A 21,522-nucleotide genomic window follows, 5' to 3' on the forward strand; every position below is an offset into this window, starting at 1 on the left:
TCCCCAGATGTTGTTGGACTACAACTCCCATCATCCCAAGCTAGCAAGGCCAGAGCTCAGGGATGATGGGAGTTGTAGTCCAACAACATCTGGGGACCCACAGGTTGAGAACTGCTAGCAGATTCTAAAGGAAATGTCTCAACGACAGTTGTTTTAAATTACTTTCTTTTGACCCCAGTGATCGGAAAAATCTGTGAAAATCTTTCTACAAATTCTACTTTTTTTAAAAAATAACATTTTTAAATTGGTTTTTACACATATTTTCCACCCATATCAGCCTTTTAAACATCATTTCAAAATCTTTGGCTATCACAGCCTAAGACTTCCTTCAACCTCACCTGATGGGTTTTTAAAAAATCCTTTCTAATTTTGCATTTTGTTACTACAGTTATGGCTATAAATTCACTGCACACAATTTAAAAGACAATACACCAGCATATAAACACCTTGTCTGGTGTGGTCGAGGGGCAAGGGACATAGTAGACAGCTCCTCTGAGTAGAGGCTAGCCTGCCAGTATCAGAGATGGGAGTTACGTGTGCAAAGTCAGTGTAGTATGAGATAATAGTTTCTGCATCAACCTCCTCTTTGATATTCTGAGACATTTTTTGTATATTTCCCCCAATTTTATTATTTTTCATAATGAAAGCAGGAATTTATATACCACTCAGTGTCAAAAGGGACACGGGTTGCGCTGTGGGTTAAACCACAGAGACTAGGAATTGCCAATCAGGAGGTCGGCAGTTCGAATCCCGCAACGGGGTGAGCTCCCGTTGCTCGGTCCCTGCTCCTGCCAACCTAGCAGTTCAATAGCACGTCAAAGTGCAAGTAGATAAATAGGTACCGCTCCGGCGGGAAGGTAAACGGCTGCTCTGGTTCGCCAGAAGCGGCTTAGTCATGCTGGCCACATGACCTGGAAGCTGTATGCCGGCTCCCTCAGCCAATAAAGCGAGATGAGCGCCGCAACCCCAGAGTCGGTCACGACTGGACCTGATGGTCAGGGGTCCCTTTACCTTTTACAGTGCCAAAATAAGCTTGGCACTTTGATAAAAACTAGTTATACAAATATTATTATTATTATTATGAATCATTTGGGCCCCCAAAGGGTGCTTGGCTAAGTGGCTGGAATCATCTCAGGCATGAGACTGCGTGGGAAGGAAGGGAAACATGTTGTCTCCATCAGGAGCTTCTTTCTTCCACATGCTTCGATTATTCCATGGTTAGAGGCTTCCTCTGCCAAGGATATTGTGTGAGTTCGATTGCAGCTGCCTTCCCATCTTCTAAAATTTATGTACTCATTTACTCAGAAGAAAGGGGACACTTTTTGTTATGTACTGAAGTTCTCACCCTGGGCCAGCTGGGGAATACTGTAGATAGTTCAGGTCCACATAGGCAAACAAGGGATTGAAAGTGATGTTCAGCGATTGGATAGTTACAGAAAGTTGTTACAGTTACATTGTACTGGAGCTCTATATAAGCAGGCTGGCTGAACCCTTCAGTTCAGTTCTGTTCTGACCTGTGAATAAACAAGAGCTGTTTGAAGAATTGCTGTGTTGTCTGATATGTTCACCTACAGCTTAACACTTTTAACTGGACATTGGTTAGCTCAAATGAACAGGTTCTTTAGAAGTCTGCATCACCACATCTTTCAGAGTGACAGGGGCCACTGTCTTACGCAATGAGGTGCTATAACCATGCTCTGGAACCAACCAGTAAAACCTCTCTGCTTGATCAAATAAGTCAAGAGAGATGGAGTTCAAGAGGACATGTGGTTAGGCTGCTCTTACTTCTTCTCTACCCCCCCCCCTTTTGAACCTTTTTCTTCACAGATTCTCTGCACTTCCCCATTTCAGGGTCTCCTAACAGGGGATTAAGCTCTCGATCATACAAGATGCATAGATAATAAATACAACCCAGGTGGTTAAGAAAGCCCAACGGAGACCTCATCTCCTCAGAGTATTGCGGAAGAACAATGTCAATCAACATTTGATGATCTCCTTCTACTGGTCCACAATAGAAAGTGTCCTTTCATACTGCATCACGGTGTGGTACGCTAGTTTGACATCAACTGATAGGAAGTGCCTACAGAGCGTGGTGAACACAGCACAAGATAGTATGGGCTGTCCCGTGAATCCGCTGGATGAAATAGTGGAAGAACGTTGCCTCAGGAGAGTGAGGAAAATTCTCAGGGATGATTCACAAGCTGGCCGGCACTTTCTTGATCTCCTGCTCTTGGACAGAAGATGTAGAAGCATGATTAGTTGCATCAACAGGGTAAAGAACAGCTTCTGTCCGTGGGCTGTTAGGCTGCTGAGTGAAAAGATAACAACAGGGCAACTGACTTTCAGGTTTGGTGGGTGTGCGTCAGTAAACGAGGGGAATTAAGACTAAGAAAGCTGAGTGGGGGGCATTCTCATCCACTCATACACTCTGTCCATGGAAGAATTGTAGAACTGGGAGTTTCCCAGGAAAGGGTGGAGCTAGAATGGCAGAGAAAGGAGTATCGTCTAGAATAAGGGGAAATTATACTGGCTATCCAATTCTGCCCATTTCATGTTTAGATCTCCTTTGACCTGGGGCTGGGTGCAGACACAAGTAGCTGTGTCTTTAAGCTTCTGCTTGGGAAAGTGATATTTTGCAGGCCCATTTTTGAAGCGACCTGAATTGGTCCCTAAAATTTTTACCTCCCCACACTACACATGTTCTCAGAGAAATCCAAGAAAATGATTCTGGAATGGTACGACTGATTGTCACGTCTGGCAGAGATGTCTGTGATGGGAATGAAATACCTGCCATGCCAGTAGCCTTTGAACGTCCAGTTTGTACTTTGCCCTCTGCTTAGATCTAGATGAATATGCAGCATTTAAGGCACAAGCCACAGCTTGCAGAGTGTTATAGATCCTGTAGCTGTCTAGAGAGAGGATTCTTTCCAGATCATCTTGGGGAAGCATCTCCAGTTTCTCCCATCTTGTCCAGCCTTTCACTGAGAATGCATGCTTTAAATAGGAGCAATTAAAAGCTTTCTCCCAAAACTTCTTAATACCAGAGAGGAAGGGTAGAAAACCATCATATTTTGCCTGTTTATTTGTCTCCAAAAAGAAAGAAAGAAAGCCTTGGATGTGTTGGAAAGATAAGCCACTGTAATTTAACTCCAAGGAGATGTCCCACGTAGCCGTTGTGATCAAGACTTTCCCTGTCTTGGGTTTTAAGAGGTTGAATGTTTTTTCTATAATTATGATTCCCAGGGATAAATAATTAGTTTCTACATAGTAAAGAAATACATTGACTTGTCTCCACTTTTGGAATGGTAGAAAACTGATATTCACAGGTTGATTGTCAACTAGGGGGATGCTCTGTGAGATGGGAACACAAATGCCATTCTCAGTGAGGAGAGGCAGCAACATCTTTAAGAATCTCTCTCCGTTGTCAGTGTCTGGAGCAAAGAGACCAACAAACGTCCATCTGAAGTGTTGGAGCAGCTTGACAATCCCTGAATATTGGGCTTCTTCTTTGGGGACCATCCGATAGAAAAATGGGAACTGACTCTTATCACTGAGAACTTGGGAGACAAATGCGTAACTGACCTGGCAAGAGAAGTAAGGTGGTTGACTTGTTTTGTTTTGGATCAAAGCCTTTTATTATTATTACTATTTACCTTGTAAATGCAAATCTTTGTGCTGAGGCACAAATGACTTGACAAGTAAGATCAGATGGGATTTTAATCTCTAGGAATTCCCTGGGTCCCTGTTTCTATTTGTTCTTAATAGGCTTTAATACTATGATTTTACTACGCTTTGTTACTTTATTTGCATATATAGTTCATTAATTTCATAAAATGCATGCACTGCTTGAAACAATAGCTCTCAAAGCAGTTTATGAAAACTATGAAAATCAAGAAAAATTACAGCAATACTTCAAAATATATGAAGGTTAAAATAATAAAACAGGTTAAAATTACCTCAACCTTTAAAGCATCCGAATAGGCTTCTTGTTATGGTATGCCACTTAGATGCTTTCAAAATGTTATGCTATCTATATCTATCTGTCATCTATCTATCTATCTATCTATCTATCTATCTATCTATCATCTATCTATCTATATCTATATCTATCTATCTATCTATCTATCTATCTATCTATCATCTATCATCTATCTCTATCTATCTATCTATCTATCTATCTATCTATCTATCTATCTATATCTATCTCTATCATCTATCTATCTATCATCTATCTATCATCTATCTATCTATCATCTATCTATCTATCTATCTATCTATCTATCTATCTATCTATCTATCATCTATCTATCTATCTATCTATCTATCTATCTATCTATCCATCATCTATCTATCTATCTATCTATCTATCTATCTATCTATCATCTATCTATCTATCTATCATCTATCTATCATCTATCTATTTGCCAGGAGGTGATGGGACCAGTGGCCATGATCTTCGTTTTTTTGATGTTGAGCTTCAGACCGTATTTTGCGCTCTTCTCTTTCACCCTCATTAAAAGGTTCTTTAATTCCTTCTCACTTTCTGCCATTAAGGTTGTGTCATCTGCATATCTGAGGTTGTTGATTATTTCTTCCGGCGATCTTAATTCCGGCTTGGGAATCATCCAGCCCAGCCTTTCGCACAATGAATTCTGCATATAAGTTAAATAAGCAGGGGGACAATATACAGCCTTGCCGTACTCCTTTCCCAATTTTGAACCAATCAGTTGTTCCATATCCAGTTCTAACTGTAGCTTCTTGTCCCACATAGAGATTTCTCAGGAGACAGATGAGGTGATCAGGCACTACCATTTCTTTAAGAACTTGCCATAGTTTGTTGTGCTCGACACAGTCAAAGGCTTTTGCATTGTCAATGAAGCAGAAGTAGATGTATTTCTGGAACTCTAGCTTTCTCCATAATCCAGCGCATGTTTGCAGTTTGGTCTCTGGTTCCTCTGCCTCTTCTAAATCCAGCTTGCACTTCTGGAGGTTCTCGGTCCACATACTGCTTAAGCCTGCCTTGTAGAATTTTAAGCATAACCTTGCTAGCGTGTGAAATGAGTGCAAGTGTGCGGTAGTTGGAGCATTCTTTGGCACTGCCCTTCTTTGGGATTGGGATGTAGATGGATCTTCTCCAATCCTCTGGCCACTGCTGAGTTTTCCAAATTTGCTGGCATATTGAGTGTAGCATCTTAACAGCATCATCTTTTAAAATTTTAAATAGTTCAGCTGGAATACCATCACTTCCACTGGCCTTGTTATTTGCAGTGCTTTCTAAGGCTCATTTGACTTCACTCTCCAGGATGTCTGGCTCAAGGTCAGCAACCACACTACCTGGGGTGTACGAGCCATCCATGTCTTTCTGGTATAATTTCTCTGTGTATTCTTGCCACCTCTTCTTGATGTCTTCTGCTTCTGTTAGGTCCTTTCCACTTTTGTCTTTTATTATGGTAATCTTTGTACGAAATGTTCCTTTCATATCTCCAATTTTCTTGAACAGATCTCTGGTTTTTCCCGTTCTATTGTTTTCCTCTATTTCTTTGCATTGCTCGTTTAAGAAGGCCTTCTTGTCTCTCCTTGCTATTTTTTGGAAATCTGCATTCAATTTCCTGTATCTTTCACTATCTCCCTCGCATTTTGCTTGCCTTCTCTCCCCCGCTATTTGTAAGGCCTCGTTGGACAGCCATTTTGCTTTCTTGCATTTCCTTTTCATTGGGATGGTTTTCGTTGCTGCCACCTATACTAAAGACCTCGGTTTCCCCCCTTTATTCCCCATACAGAGAGTGCTGAGAACCACCATTTGACGTGAAGATGACTTCAAAGAGTGAAGCTTCCCAGCTGAACATTCCCACTCTTTCGCTGTTTTTGCCTAAAACGACAGCCCAGTTTTTTACTGGAATTCATTCCCTCATCTTTTCCTTTTACAATTAATTAAATAGAAAAAAGAAAGAGGCTTAAGCCTGCGATCCAAAACACACTGTCCACTATCATCTTAAATCCTCTTTCCCTATTGGTTTTGTCCCCATATGTGTTCATGTGGTCTAAACTGGCATTGACTGATCAGGAGCAAGACTCCTGGAGTAGTAGTGGATTTCTCATGTCGACCTGGGATGCTACAGTAGCGAAATATGGGTTAATCCAATACTTGGGACATTAGAAAAATTCCAATATTTGTCACTGAGGGTCCCCCCCCCAATTTAATGTATCCATCATAGTTCATCAGTATCATTTAATTCCAATACCACCCCAACCCCCAACCCCACAATTGTCTGTGACAGCTTTTTAAAATAAAAACCCTAACATCCCAGGTCTTCCTCATTTTGAAGAGGAAGACATTATGTCAACACTATGCAAAATATACGTATCTTTTGAGTTCTCTAGAATTAGACTCAGACAGAAAATGGCACACCTCTCTCCATTCCTACCTGTGGGATGTTATAGATACTCAGAATCCTGGAAATCTGGATGGAGTTGTGAGACTCAGCACCTTCAAGAACAGCAACCAAGTTATTTTGTCCTCCGCAGTTGTAGTTTGGAACATTCACCTGCCCAGAAGAGAGTTGGTCTACCAAGGCTTCGTACGTCACCCTTCCATGGAAAAAGTTATCGTGGATATTATAGCCCAGGGTGGTGTTGGGTAAGAGCCTGGAGTTCTGATTGATCTCCTCAATGGCAAACAAGAGAGACAGAAGTTTCCAGTACTTTGTGGCTGCTTTACTGCCAAAATGAAATGATCAAGAATAGTTGCAATAATTGCATACCAGGGACAATAAACACACTTCCAAGAAGAAAAAAGTGTGATAGAAAAGTGCATTTAGGCATTGTCATAGTATCAGTATGATACTATCATACTGTATGAACGCTCAGGAAGCAGCGAGTGTCATATAAAGGTAAAGGGACCCCTGACCATTAAGTCCAGTCGTGACCGACTCTGGGGTTGCGGCGCTCATCTCGCTTTACTGGCCGAGGGAGCTGGCATACAGCTTCCGGGTCATGTGGCCAGCAGGACTAAGCCGCTTCTGGCGAACCAGAGCAGCGCACGGAAACGCCATTTACCTTCCCGCCGGAGCGGTACCTATTTATCTACTTGCACTTTGACATGCTTTCGAACTGCTAGGTTGGCAGGAGCTGGGACCGAGCAACGGGAGCTCACCCCGTCATAGGGATTCGAACCGCCGACCTTCTGATCAGCAAGCCCTAGGCTCTGTGGTTTAACCCACAGCGCCACCCACGTCCCATGAGTGTCATATAAAAGGTAAAGGTACCCCTGCCCGTACGGGCCAGTCTTGACAGACTCTGGGGTTGTGCGCCCATCTCACTTAAGAGGCCAGGGGCCAGCGCTGTCCAGAGACACTTCCGGGTCACGTGGCCAGCGTGACAAGCTGTATCTGGCGAGCCAGAGCCGCACATGGAAACGCCGTTTACCTTCCCGCTGGTAAGCGGTCCCTATTTATCTACTTGCACCCGGAGGTGCTTTCGAACTGCTAGGTTGGCAGGCGCTGGGACCGAGCAGCGGGAGCGCACCCCGCCGCAGGGATTCGAACCGCCGACCTTTTGATCGGCAAGTCCTAGGCGCTGAGGCTTTAACCCACAGCGCCACCTGCGTCCCTGAGTGTCATATACTTCCCCGCTAAACATTGTGGGAAAAGATCAGAATGAATACTCAGTCAAGAGGTAATCCGGAAGTGACCCTCCAGTGTTTCCCTAGCTGAAAACTTATGGACAGCTGATATGTTGCTAAAAGGTCATAGTGGATTTGGTCCTACTTTCCAACAGAAAACATGGCATTGGGCAACATTTGCTTATTTAATAAGCAGCTATCAGGATCACCTGGAGTGCCCTGCCCTTTTCCACTTTCAAAACCAAGAAAGAACTGCTTTGTCTTACATTTCTATACTTTACAGTTGGAAGGGGACCTTGCTAATAACAACATCTGAAAAGATAAGCCATGCAGTCAATGGTGCCTTAGCACTGATGCATTGCCGAATCTCTCCCCAAAGACAAAACAGGACAAGGATTAACAGGAGCACAAAAGAGCCTGGTCATTGGGAATGTTTGGGCTTCATTCAATTGTTAGCTTGTGGAGCAGCAGTAACCAGGTCAACTTACAGTCTGAAGCTGGTAGAGGGAGACTTATTGAAGACATATGAATGAAATAAAGCTCTTGTAGCAGAAATGACTGCACTGATGAGGTGATCTCCTGGCTTGTAATAATTGAATGGGTCAATCCATTCTCTCTCTTAAGTCAAGGGCCATTTCACTTCCACCATTCCAAAATCTGCGTAGGGCTGAAGGAACAAAAGGAGCAAAAGCGGTATCATTTCTTGTCTGCCTTGAACACTCCTCTCCCATGGAACTGCTCCTCTCAGTTGGAAGATTGTAGATGAAGCCAAACTAGATGGTTTAGCTGAGATTCCAGCAATGCAGGGGTTGGACTCGATGACCTGTGGGTCCTTTGCAACTTTACTATTCTATGATTCTTTAAGCAAAGTTCAGTGGCTTTCCTAACATTGATGGAGCCCAACCAAGACTTACAATCTGAAGGGGATGGAAGTCAACCTCACACCTGTGTAGTCTGTACAAAACTCTCACCCAAGCTCTTAATAGTAAAGGAGATACTTATGCACTCAGATACAAGATATTACATCATGGGGCTCTTGAATCAGATGTTTACTTCAGTGGGCTCCAAGGCAATATTTGGACAAATCCCTGGAGCTTTGTTGAGAAGATTAAAAAAAAACCTGCTATGATTTTGATAATTATAAGGGAAAGAAAAACTGACTCCGCAACCTCCTGATTTTTCAATGTGGCTCCATATTTTTCAGGGGAAAAACAATGCTGCCCAGGGTTGTAAAGACTGCACAGAGAATAATTGGGTGCACTTTTCCCACCTTGGATCAAATCTATGCTTCCAGGTGCCATAAGAAAAAGCTGCAGAGATAGCGCAGGATAGTGCGCACCCCGGAAATGATCTCTTTCAGCTTCTGCCTTCTGGAAGAAGGTACAGGGTTATAAAGACTAGGACTAGCTGTTGAATGGTTTCTTTAAATGTAAAGGTTCATCATTGATGTGTATGTCTTTAAGGGGCCAGAGCAAAATAACGAGACCCAGCTTTACAGCTGTGAAACATAGCAGGTGCTGCTGAGTTGTATTGATTCAGCTCTGTCAGCAATTGGGTGTAGTATATAAGGAGCAGCACCTAGGTCTCCCATTACCCTGGGGGATGGGTTGGTGGTTGGGTCATGGTTGTTGATGTATTTAGTGTAAATGGAGTTTTTGTTTTTCTTATTAAAACCTTGTTTAAGTTATTTTTGAGTCCCTTTTTAATGCATGGTCTCCCCAGCAAGCTCTCTGCAGCGCTACCATACTGCAAATAGCCAACACTAGCTGCCTGAGAAACAGTTTTTATCCAAATGCGATTTTGGTTTTAAACGCAGTGCAAGGTAGTCTCTGTATATTGTATTTAATTATGGGGTATCAGAGTTCTTAGGGGGTTAACCAGGCTGGGATAGCAGGCTTGTTGGTTTTTGAATGTCTGATGTAGATTTTTTCAGTTTCGTTGTTCTGTATCGGACAATGACAATAAAGATTATTGTATTGTATCGTATGCAGATGCAGGACTACTGTAAAACAGGTTGCAGAAACCACCAGATGTGGCTCCAGACTCTGAGGATATCAGAGAGGTCAGCTGAGCAGGTCAAAACTTGGCGAAAAACACATTCACAAGAGTCCAGATCAAGGGTTTCTTCTAGGACAGAGGTGGGAACATCTGGTTCATGGGCCAGTTTACACCTGCCAGGTCCTCCCCTCTTGGTCTGCCAGGCTGTTTTGGTCAAGCCATGCCCACCTGCTCTACCTTTCATTGTTGTTGGGGAGTAATTTTCAGAGCAATCCAAGGAGACTGCCAAGGGTTTGCCAAAGTTTGCATCTATACCACAACCTCTAGAGAGGCCCCAAAGCACACTTCCATAAGAACACATAAAAATTGCTTGCCATTCAAGTGGTGTGTCCCACATCATGTGACCAATTATGTGGACTGGGGCTTACCTGGGCCCAATATTTTATTCAAGTTGGCACCCCTGTGTTCTGAGAATACTGAGTTACTATGGCTTTATTAAATTGTATCAGGTGTTTTGATACATTTGTTCCCATTGCTTCATTTATATGCTATTGTGTTTCATATTATAGCAATCACAATGGGGTTTTTTAACACTATTGTGATCATCCTGAGTGCTATGATTTTTGTAAAGCCATAATTAAAATTCAAACCTTTAAATGCTTGTGTGAACTAAACCTTTCTTCATAATAGGAAGTTGTATGAAAATTTAAAAACATTACTGGTGAAATAGAAAATTTAAATTTAAATCTACGAAAGCATATATATATATATATATATATTATAAAGGCACCAACCAAGCGCATACATAGATGTGTGGAAATGTCTGGAGCAGCACCGTAGGACAGCTCTGAAACCATTTTGACTTGCAAAGTGACCAAATGTTTTCTCTACAAGGAGGGAGGAGGTGGGGGAGCCTCCCCATTGTCTTTTTGTTCACAAATCCTGTCTTAAGGGTATGTCTGTGTATGAAAAGGGTGAGCTTGTGACCTGGCTCAGGAACTAAGTATTTGTCTTTACAAAAGACTGGCCAGGCTCCCCAGGGTATCCAATCAAGTAACCATTAACAGGTAACCTGTCAGACGAGATAAACAATGCACTCAGATTTCTGCTGTAGACCACCTCGTCTGTGATGTGGGTATGATGTTTCTGGGGATTGTCTTGGACTCCAGGTGGGTAATATAAAATGTCTATATAAGGGTGGGCACACCTTTGTTCGGGGTCCTCCTCCTTTCCTGCGTGTGAAGGGGGCACCCTGTTGCAACAGTTCAATAAAGATCAGGCTTACTAGCTGCTTTGCTTCTCAGTATTCTCTGGTTGGCCTCTGTTATTTTCTCCGACCGATGGAGAACCTGCAAAGGACTCTATAAGGGCTCTTGTGTCCCCCATATGGGAATAAGGGCAGATTTTTGATTTTTACACTGGGAAAGGCCAGAGTACAACATAACTCCCCAAAACAAAAACAAAAAACAAACAAACCCCCCAAACCACCTTAAAACCAGGAATGTAATTTTAAAAGTTATTTAAAATTATTTAAATGTTTTTTCAAGAAACAAGATATAAGCCTAACATTATCAAAACATTATCAGCGTATCTGAAGAAGTGTGCATGCACACGAAAGCTCATACCAAGAACTGACTTAGTTGGTCTTTAAGGTGCTACTGGAAGGAATTTTTTTTGTATTATCAAAACAATTGGTTCTGTACCTCTCGCAGAGCAGAAGACTAATACAACAATTTCTTCCATACATTATCATCATCAACAACATAATAAAACATCAAACATTAAAAACTTCCCAATACAGAAGATCAGCATCCAAACAAGAACAGAGACCAATGTGTCCCCAAAGTTATCAGCTTCCCGATAAATTCAGTTGGTGCATGTCAGTAATAAGTATATGAAATACCGATAAAACCAATTTTCAAAAAGGGTAATGCTCATAAGGTTATCAAAGAAAAAATGTGCAGAGTTTAAGAACAAATATATGCAATAAAGTGACTTTTCCAGATAGCTTTGTCTATAAATTGTTTAGAAGTTAGGTGCTGCCATGCTAAAACATCAATTCCATGCCATGGAACATTCCATGCTAAAACATCAATGGACATTCCTTTAAGGAATGTGATCCTTAAAGTGGCTCCCCAAAATTTCTCTTTTGAAACTATTTATAGGGGGAACCTACATGGAAGACTTTTGTATCTCAAAGAAATAGACAGTGGTTTGTATTATTTTTCCTATCTTACTGGCATTTCGGCGATTAGCAAGGGCTTTTGGCTTAATTTGGCGCTTACCTGAGACATGCTGGATTTATTTATTTTTTATTAAATTTTGACATAAATATATTTCACAAACGTACAAAAGACAAAATGAAAAAGAAAAAACAGAAAAAGAGAAGAAGAAAAAAGAAAAGAAAAAGAGAGAGAGAAAAAAGAAAAACACGAAATACATACAACTTTAAATGACATTGATCGACTTCCCTTTATCTCGATTTCGGAAAATATTGCCTTGTTTATCTATCTGCTGTGTCTATTCCTTAATAAAACTTTTTACGTAGTAAGTGTTATCTCATGCCTACTGTGATTTCTGTAAGTACATATGTGTTTCTGATCAACATTTTGATTTTCCCCTTGTCTCTATTTCCATATATATCCTAAATTTATCCCATTCATTGTTAAATTTTGCACTTCTTTGATTTCTTATTTTCTGTGTCAATTTAGCCAACTCCAAATAATCAGATAATTTAAGTTGTCACTCCTTTAGTGTTGGGATTTTTGGTGTTTTCCAGTACTGTGCTATGAGGGTTCTGGCAGCCACCGTTGCATATTGAAAAAAGGTTCTATCTTCTTCTTTGATATCCTTACCAATTATCCCCAGCAGGAAGGCTTCGGGTTTTTTAACAAACGTATATTTAAGAATTTTTTAAAATTCATTATAGATGGATTCCCAAAATTTTTTGAGAATCTCGCACGTCCACCACATATGGATGAAATCGCCCTCCTTGCTCTTACATTTCCAACACAATTTATCGCCTGTTCTATACATGAGACATGCCGGAATTGAGTTCCGGCTAAAAGAAGACCTGAGTCTCTCCATTATCGATCCCTGGAGTTCCCAATAACTGAACGGGGAAGTTCGGTTCATGCTCTGTAATTTTGCTAAAAGACTTTTTGTGTATGCTGCCTATTAAAAGAAAACCCTGAACTTCCCTCCACTTGTGCTGTGATTGCCACTGAACCCCTTGCATGTGGCAAAACAGTATTCAACCCACAATGGACCTTCACCATTCCATCTCTTTTTGATTTTTCACTGCAAATTTAAACTTCAGAGGTAGAGCATCTGCTTGGCATGCAGAAGGTTCCAGAATCAATCCTCAGCATCTCTAGGCATGGCAACCAGTCACTGCAGACAGTACATAAAGCTCAGTGGACCAAAGCTCTGATTCAGCTTCCTGTGCCCTTATGAAGCTTGTATAATTTGCAGGCGAAAGCTCTGGAGAAGCACTGAAGATTCACAACAGGCTTTTGGGCACCTTCCTCAGCTCTCTGGCACACCAGCAGAATATCTTGCTGCAGAAATGTAAATGAAAGACTGTTGTTAAGCTGGCATGGTGGAATTGTCAGGATGGAGGCCTTAGGAACTGGAAGGTTCTAAGGAGCCATCAAGTCTAGCCTATTCTTCTGAGCCAGGGCCAACTGAACATCTGAATCACCCCACCACAGCTCAAGTCACATGCAAGGGGCACTACAATGAAGGGGAAGGTGGTAATGGAGAGAGAATTGCAGGGCTCCAAATGAGGACTCATACAAGGAAATGGAGTCACATATTTTCCTTCCTGATCCCTGTAAATGGCCTTCAGGCAGACATTGAAACTCTACCAGGGGGCAACAGAGGAAAGCAAATTCTCCATGGAGACAAAAGATAGACAAATCAAATAGGGAGGCATAGGGTGAAAGTAGCCGGCCACTGTTAATAATTATTAATTTATACACCACTTAATGCAAAATAAGAGGTAAAACATGTTTACAAAGCATTTAAACCTTAATCAGATATCATCGTTCTGCACCAAGATACTTCGTCTCCTTGCCAGTGCTGCTTCTCAGAGTCCCTCCCACATACATATTTTGCACCAGAAGAGTCTCTGCACAGAGGCAAAGACCAGGCTGGAGACTCATTTCGCCCAGAACATGTCAAGGATGGGGTGGAAAGAGATGTCATGAGTCTTCTGCAGCTTGAGGACCAGTCTAAGACCTGAGCACCACAATTCTCTCCCTGTCCCTCCCTAGAGATTGGCTCTGTGTTGGAGAAGCATTTCAAAGGGGGCATCACTCACCTGAAGTTGCTCTGGAGCCACCCTCTCGCCGGTTTCCTGAGGAAGCAGAAGCAGATCATTGGAAGTGGAAGAGACCCCCACCCAACCCAACCCAATCCCACTCCACTTGGCAGGACACCTTCCGCAGGCTTGGCAACACTAAACCCTCCCCAGCACAGGCTCCATCAGTTTTTAGCAGCCTCAAGTGCCTTACAACAAGAAGAAGAGTTTGGATTTGATATCCCACTTTATCACTACTCGAAGGAGTCTCAAAGTGGCTAACATTCTCCCTTCCCTTCCTCCCCGACAACAAACACTCTGTGAGGTGAGTGGGGCTGAGAGACTTCAGAGAAGTGTGACTGGCCCAAGGTCACCCAGCAGCTGCATGTGGAGGAGCGGGGACGCGAACCCAGTTCACCAGATTACGAGTCCATCGCTCTTAACCACTACACCACACTGGCTCTCTTGCTTATCTTGCAGGAAATCTGTCCTTGTGCGGATGGAGCCATGGCCACTTTGTTTGGTCTTGGTACTAAATCACTATTCACATAGTTTCAGGGCACATCAGGGGAGATGTTTATGGCTACCACCAGATTTTGATGGGCCACCAGCTATCAAGTCATCACAGTGGCGTAGCGTAGGCGGTGCCAGGGGTGCCGGCCGCACCGGGCGCAACATCTGGGGGGGGCGCGGGTCCAGAGGGAAGGGACAAGTTCCTTCTTCCGCTGGGCTCCCCGCCGCCACCACCACCAGCCTTGCGCCCTCGCACGCGCACGCCCGCCCCCCGCCCCTGCGCTCCACTCACCCCGCCCCTGCGGCTGCGCTCCACTCACTGCTCGCAGGAGGAGCAGCCGCTGCAGCAGCGCTGACGCCGCCACCGACACCTGGCCGGGTACAGGCAGCCTCCGCACCCCGCCGCCGCCGCCGCCACCATCCCCTCGGCCCAGCCACAGGCGGCAGCTGCTTCTGCCGACTGGGAGGGAGGAGAGCTCCGAGGGGCCTCGCCGTGCCCTGCACTCCCCAAAACCCTCCGAGAGGAAGCCGGCGGGCGGGCGAGCGAGGGTCTCCCGGTGGAAGGGGGCGCCGCTGGCTCCGGCTCTCAGCGCAAGTCTCAGCCGTGGGGGGGGGGTGTCGGGCGAGGACGGAGCGCGGCTGGAAGCCCCCGGACCACGCCGGGGGGAGGAGAGGCGCTCGCTAAGCCCGGATCTGGAGCGCCTCGGAGCGCGGGCTCCACCTACAGCCCAAGGAGAGGAGGGGGCGGGGAGGCGCCCGAGGGGAGGGGGCTTCGGCTGCCTCGGCTTGCGTGGGCTCCGCAAATGATAAATTTAATAAATTCCTGCTGAGCCTTAAGGGGGGGTCCTTGGCTCCTTCGCTCGCCCCCAGCCCCAGTGGCGTAGCGTGGGGGGGGTGCAGGGGGCCGGCCGCAACATCGGGGGGGGGGCGCTCACACTCGAGTGCTAAAATCCAGGGGTTAGGGGGCGCAAATTACTTGCCTTGCCCCGGGTGCTGACAACCCACGCTACGCCACTGAGTCATCATCTCATCCTCAAAGTCTAAAACAGCATGATCTCCTCCCTCCCTGCGTGTGAATTCACAGTTTATACTCACTGATGTATAGTGTGATCCCTGCTATCAACACCATAAGAACAGCCCCAGGCACCAAGAGGATCCACAGATAGAATACTTTTGAGGCTGAAATGGAGTAAAAAGAGAGAATGATGAATGGGAACCCCAACAAAAAATACTTCTTCATGCAATATATAGTAGAACTATAGAATTTGCCCCCCATCGAAAGGCAGTGAGGGCCACCAATGTGGATGGCTTTAAAAGATTAGACAAATTCATGGAGGAGAACACTATCAATGCCTACGAGCCACAATGGCTACGCTGTGCCACCACAATTGGAGGCGGTATGCCCATGAACGATACCAGCAGCTGGGAACTGCAGGTGAGGAGAATGCAGATTTGTTCAGGTCCTGTTTGGATTTCCCACTGGGGCATCTAGTCACCACAGCCAGCCTTCCTCCCCTCCTCATCGCTCACCAGGCTCCTCCCAGGCCAAGTCCAGAGGCTCCAGAAGTCCATCATGTTCCACATGGCACCGGAAGTGGTCCCTGTCCTTGGGGTCAACCTTGATGCTGAGCCAGGCGTAATAGGTCCCATCTGAGTTGGGGACCACGTCCCTGCGGAAGGTGTCCTGCTCCCAGACCTCCCCATCCTTCATCCACCTGGTGTTGATCTCTCTGGGATAGAATCCGTAGGCCTGGCAGATAAGGGTTTCCAGCCCATCATAACCTGCCATGCGTGTAACTTTCACCATCGGAGGCTCTGCGAAAAGGACAAGGTTGTTGCTAAAGCACATCTATCAGCACCCTTCCAGCCACTGAGAGGATGGACGCGCTCCTTTAAAGTGGGTGGAGCACTTAATGTAATTTTGACATTCACAGGTCTATAGAAAGTGAGCGTTCAGGAAGAGGAATTATCAGGACACATTGTAGCCAAGCAAAAATACTCAGGACACATTCAGGTGTCCTGGACCTGAGGTTTTCTAGCTGTGTTGTAATAAGTTAGCAAAATACCCTACCACCTGAAGAATCCCCAAGAGATTAGGAGCTCCCGAGAATGGGATTCCGTTACTACAAGAGGCAGTAATTGGCATTTCTGCACCTTGCATAGTGAGCCTTCTTAGGGCTTCAGGGAACAGCATCACTGGGTCTCCATAGCAGAACCGGAGTCAGATCTCTCTGAACCAGTTGACTTATCTGTGAGGAGCAATGTTAATCTTAAACCACTCCAGAGTTCCTGATACTTCCACTTACCGCATGCAGAAGATCCATGGTTCCCTGTCCCCTGCCTGAAACTCTGCAAAGCCACTGGCAGCCAGTGTCGATCAGGCGTTGCCAGTGCAGTGTTTGTGGAAACTTAGTGTGCTTGCCAATATCTCGGATAGTGCCCATGAAAGGGCTCAGTAAATATTCATTCTGGGTTACGCCACACACCCCATGGTAGCCATTTTGTGAGTGACACACATACTCCTACTTCTAAATTCCAAAGGCTGGCAAACCTTGGCTTAGACAATAGGGAGTTAGATGGACCATCACTGGTGGAAAACAGGATGGTGGTGGACCTAGTTCAGGGAACTCGTGGCCCTGCAGATGTTCTTTCTTTATTATTACGGCTATTAGCCCATAAACCCTGCAGATGTTGCCGCACTACAACTGCCCTCACCCTTGACCACTGGTCATGTCGACCAGGGTTGATGTACCGTATTGAAGGGGAAATGAAGTGTGCGTCCTATGAAGGGGAAATGTGTGTGCGTCCTATGGAGCGAAGAAGCCATAGCCCCGCTACCCTCTCCCGGGTGGAGAGGTGACGCGTGGCTATGGAAGGAGCCTCTATAGAGGCTAGCAGCCTGCTTCCCGGAGCGCCGGGCGTGCTGAAATCAGAGCGCCCGGCACTTCGGGAACACACCCACAGCCTAGGCAGCCCTGCGGGAGTTCCCCGCAGGGCTCCCCACACTGCGGATAGCAGCCTGGCGGAAGGGCGCCCTGAAGCAGAGCGCCCCTCGTGCTGGGCAGATATCTGCAGCGTGGGGAGCCCTGCCGGAGTTCACCGCAGGGCTCCCCTCGCTGCGGATAGCAGCCTGCCGCCCGGCGCAAAAGGCGCCCTGAAGCAGAGCGCCCCTCGCGCCGGGCAGACATCCGCAGCGTGGGGAGCCCTGCAGGAGTTCCGCTGCTCCCTGACCTGCTCCTTGGGGCTGGTGGTGGGCTTCCCCCCGCCAGCCCCAAAGAGCATGTTGAAAGGAACCTGAAGCCTGGAGAGCACACCGACCCCTCTCGCTCTCCAGGCTTCCAAGGTAGCCGCCTGAACGCACCTTAAACGGCACCTTGTTTTAGAGCGGGAAAACAAGAGGGGGGAAATTCTCCCCCTCTCTGCACAGCGCCTCCTGCCGCTTCGCTGAAGGGGCGCTGGGCAGAGAGGGGGAGAATTTTTTTTCTTGTTCTCCCCCCTCTAAAACAAGGTGCATCCTATTGTCCGGTGCGTCCTATGGTGCGAAAAATACGGTAAGTTGTGGGTCCAACAACATCCATTCCACAAAGGGAGCTGACAGTTAAGTCTGTTTTCCCATCCGCACCTTTCCTCAGTAAAACCTCCTTTCCACACTCCAAGAGTTTTGGCAGTCGGCCAGGGCACTCCTTCTCCAGGTAGAACTTGAGGCGTTGAGACCAGGCCAAGTCAATCTCCCACTTCCTCTTGGTAAACTGGGCCGGAACATCTGTCGCTGTCCAGGTGAGGGTCTCCTTGTCAAAGCTGAGGAAGTCTTCCCCATCATAGCCATATTGGGCATAGCCTGCTCTGTGGCCATCCTCACTCACCTCACAGCCATACGTCATCTGCCAAGTGTGGAAGCCTGAAAGAGAAACATCAGGGTCACAGTAGGATATGCTCTTCCAATTTTCAGGATTATAAATCCTTCTGATTTATGCTGGAAAATGTGGGAAAGGAAGAGTTCTTTGTTTCTGCTAAAAGTTTCGGCAAGTAAAAAAGAAAACACTGTTAATTTGGGTAAAAGACTGCACCTTTATCCCAAAACTTTCAGAGGGGACTCTCTTGAATGCTGCTCACCTCCACTTTGGTTGTAGTGCTTTTGCAGGTTCTCCACATCGTTGCGGAACCTCAGTTCAGCAGTCTGTAATCTCCAAGTGTTTATATTCCATATATGGGGATAATAATTTACAGCATCTTTCATCCATGGGACGCCAGGCACCGCCTGCCTGCTCTGGCTGTCATAGTAAGTAGCTCTCTGGTCATCCACGTATACCACCCCAGTGAACTCGAAAAGTCCTCTGCTGGGCTCCCAAACTGCAGTCAACCAGCCATGCATGGTGTGAAAGGAATAGCCTAGAAAGGAAGAAAGTCAGGCAAAGTTAGCGAGTCACAGAATCACAGAATTGTTGAGTTGGAAGGGATAGTGTTGATTTTTGTGCACAGGCATGGTCCTCACAATAAACGGATTTGTTGTTGTTGAGTTGGAAGGGACCTTCATGGTAGCCAACAGCTGCAGGGCAGAAGTCAGGCTGGCTAAAGCTCAGAATGAACTCAGGCTTGCAAGAGAGGTTAAAAATAGTAAAAAAGGTTTCTTCGGCTGTGTCTGAAGTAAGAGGAAGAACAAGCAAGTGGTAGGTCCTCTGCGTGGGGAACACAGAGAAATGTTATTGGGTGACAGAGAAAAAGGTGGAACTACTCCACACCTACTTTGACCCAAAAGGAAGGCGATGCCCAACCTGCTGATAACAGAGTAAATGATGTAAGGAGGGAGCAGCAGCCCAAGACAGGAAAAGAGGTAGTAAGGGAACACCTAGCGACTTTAAATGAATTCAAATCTCCAGGGCCTGATGAACTGCATCCAAGGGTACTAAAGGAGCTTGCGGATGTAATTTCAGAGCCTTTATCTATTATCTCTGAGAATTCTTGGAGACCAGGTGAGGTCTCCACAGACTGGAGGTGGGCAAATGTCCAAAGCAGCGCACGGAAACACTGTTTACTTTTCCGTCGGAGTGGTACCTATTTATCTACTTGTACTTGGCGTGCTTTCAAACTGCTAGGTGGGCAGGAGCTGGGACTGAACAACGAGAGCTCACCCCGTTGTGGGGATTCGAACTGCAGACCTTCTGATCGGCAAGCCCTAGGCTCTGTGGTTTACACTACAGTGCCACCCATGTCCCTTGAATAAAAGGTAAGAGCATAAAAAACGGTATCATCTATCAGTGCCATATTGGGGGGGGGGAGGGTTATTGCCCTGAGTGGCACCTCTACAGGATTGCCATTAAGCCTTCCAGCCTGTGTGTGTATGCAAAAGCACATGATGTGTGTGTGCCAAATTGGCTCTTTGACCCGGGTGAAACAAAGCCTAGTTTCCCCCTTGTTCTATTACCACATCCTTATTACGATCCATTCTGGGGGCAGGTGTGCAGCATACTTTTCAGGAAGATCAGCGTTTAGGAGATCAACCAGGGAGGTGGGAGGACTGAGGCTCAGCAGCACCCCACCACCAAATTAAAAACCTCCCTTGCATTTCTTGCATGTTTCCTGCTTGGCAGGGGGTTGGACTCGATGGCCCTTGTGGTCTCTTCCAACTCTATGATTCTAACAGCGGAACCGTATGCCTGAAATTTCCCGGACATACAGTGATACCTCGGGTTACAGACGCTTCAGGTTATATACGCTTCAGGTTACAGACTCCCCTAACGCAGAAATAGTACCTCGGGTTAAGAACTTTGCTTCAGGATGAGAACAGAAATCGCGTGGCAGCAGCGCTGCGGCTGCGGGAGGCCCCATTAGCTAAAGTGGTGCTTCAGGTTAAGAACAGTTTCAGGTTAAGAACGGACCTCCAGAACGAATTAATTTCTTAACCCAAGGCACCACTGTACTATATATTTGGAGGCTGGGACAGAAATCCCCTAAATGTCCAGGAAATCCCAAAAGTAGTGGCGATTTTGACCATTTCGGAGTGGGGGGGGGGAGTTCAAGAACCTCAATTTTTAAAGCGATTTTGCAAAAAGAGAAACCTCAACAACTTTGGCCGAAAACGCTCAACAACTTTTCTGTCCGAGTGTACATTTTCTCTAAGGCAACCCTGGGTACAAGCGGATGATTTTAAGCAGGGCGGGCAGAAGACTATTTAATGCAGCAAAAAGAGGAAAGAGACACTTCGTTGCTGTGAACGCCTTCAAAAGCTCTTGCTGGCTGTGCGGGAAAATATATTCAGGGCTCAAAATGAGTCAAGGCTGCTGCTTAGGGATGGGGCAAGCAGGGCCACCACGGCAATCTTACTCCCTTCTTTTTTTCTTTTTGCAAGCCAATGCGCGGAAATCCTTCGCATGGGTGTGGGGGACGGTACTCACCTGAGCGGCTTCCCAGCAGGACGGCAACAGCCGCTTCCAAGATCAGGAGCTGCCGCATCTTGGATCGATTGCTGTCGCAAACAGCCCCCGTCCGTGGAATCTAGAGCAGCGGCTGATCTAGAGCAAGCTCCGGGATTGGCCCAGAGCAACACATCCAACCAATTAGAAAAATGAGCTCGGGTTTCGGCAGCGGTTGCTGGGCGGACGTCGCAGCGGGAGGCTGCGAAGCGAAAGTGAACTTTTTGGCGATTATGCAAATTCCGGGAAACGCGGGGGGGGGGGGGGGGGCTTGAAATTTTTGGTGTGTGTACGCACATCATTCTTGGCGATCATGTACAATTGCTGGAGAGGCAAGTCCGGAGTCAGCCTGGCAAGAAAAGGTGGGAAACATTTAGGGAAGTTTTTAATGTTTAATAATAATAATTTTTATTTATACCCCGCCCTTCCCGTTTCAGAAAACCGGGCTCAGGGCGGCTAACAACAAATTTAAAACACATAATTGATGCAACAAAAAACAGCACAAAATACAATATAAAAAGTGAATAACAATAAGTTCAGAATTCAAAAGTCAATTTAGGGGGGAATGTTTTATTCTGTTTTTAATCTGTTGGGAGCCGCCCAGAGTGGCTGGGTAAACTCAGCCGGATGGGCGGGGTATTATTAATAATAATAATTACAACAACTACAACAATTAC

The 21,522-nt window shown here is 45.7% G+C and overlaps 1 protein-coding gene across 1 annotated transcript; it reads right to left on the bottom strand.

Annotated features, from left to right (window-relative positions):
• Positions 1 to 11,325: 11,325 nt before the first annotated feature.
• Positions 11,326 to 20,936, bottom strand: LOC310839862 (major histocompatibility complex class I-related gene protein-like). The gene is made up of 8 exons (XM_083728803.1): positions 20,828 to 20,936; positions 18,549 to 18,824; positions 18,058 to 18,333; positions 15,966 to 16,250; positions 15,531 to 15,614; positions 13,944 to 13,979; positions 12,654 to 13,179; positions 11,326 to 11,904 (listed from the first exon to the last, which is right to left on the bottom strand). Exons 1-7 carry the CDS (start codon positions 20,883 to 20,885, stop codon positions 13,148 to 13,150), a joined length of 1,047 nt encoding a protein of 348 aa, XP_083584929.1. The 5' UTR covers positions 20,886 to 20,936; the 3' UTR covers positions 11,326 to 11,904; positions 12,654 to 13,147.
• Between the last annotated feature and the right edge of the window lie 586 nt (positions 20,937 to 21,522).

This window comes from Podarcis gaigeae (assembly GCF_964106915.1).
Source record: "Podarcis gaigeae genome assembly, chromosome: 2".
NCBI classification, from domain to species: Eukaryota; Metazoa; Chordata; class Lepidosauria; order Squamata; family Lacertidae; genus Podarcis; species Podarcis gaigeae.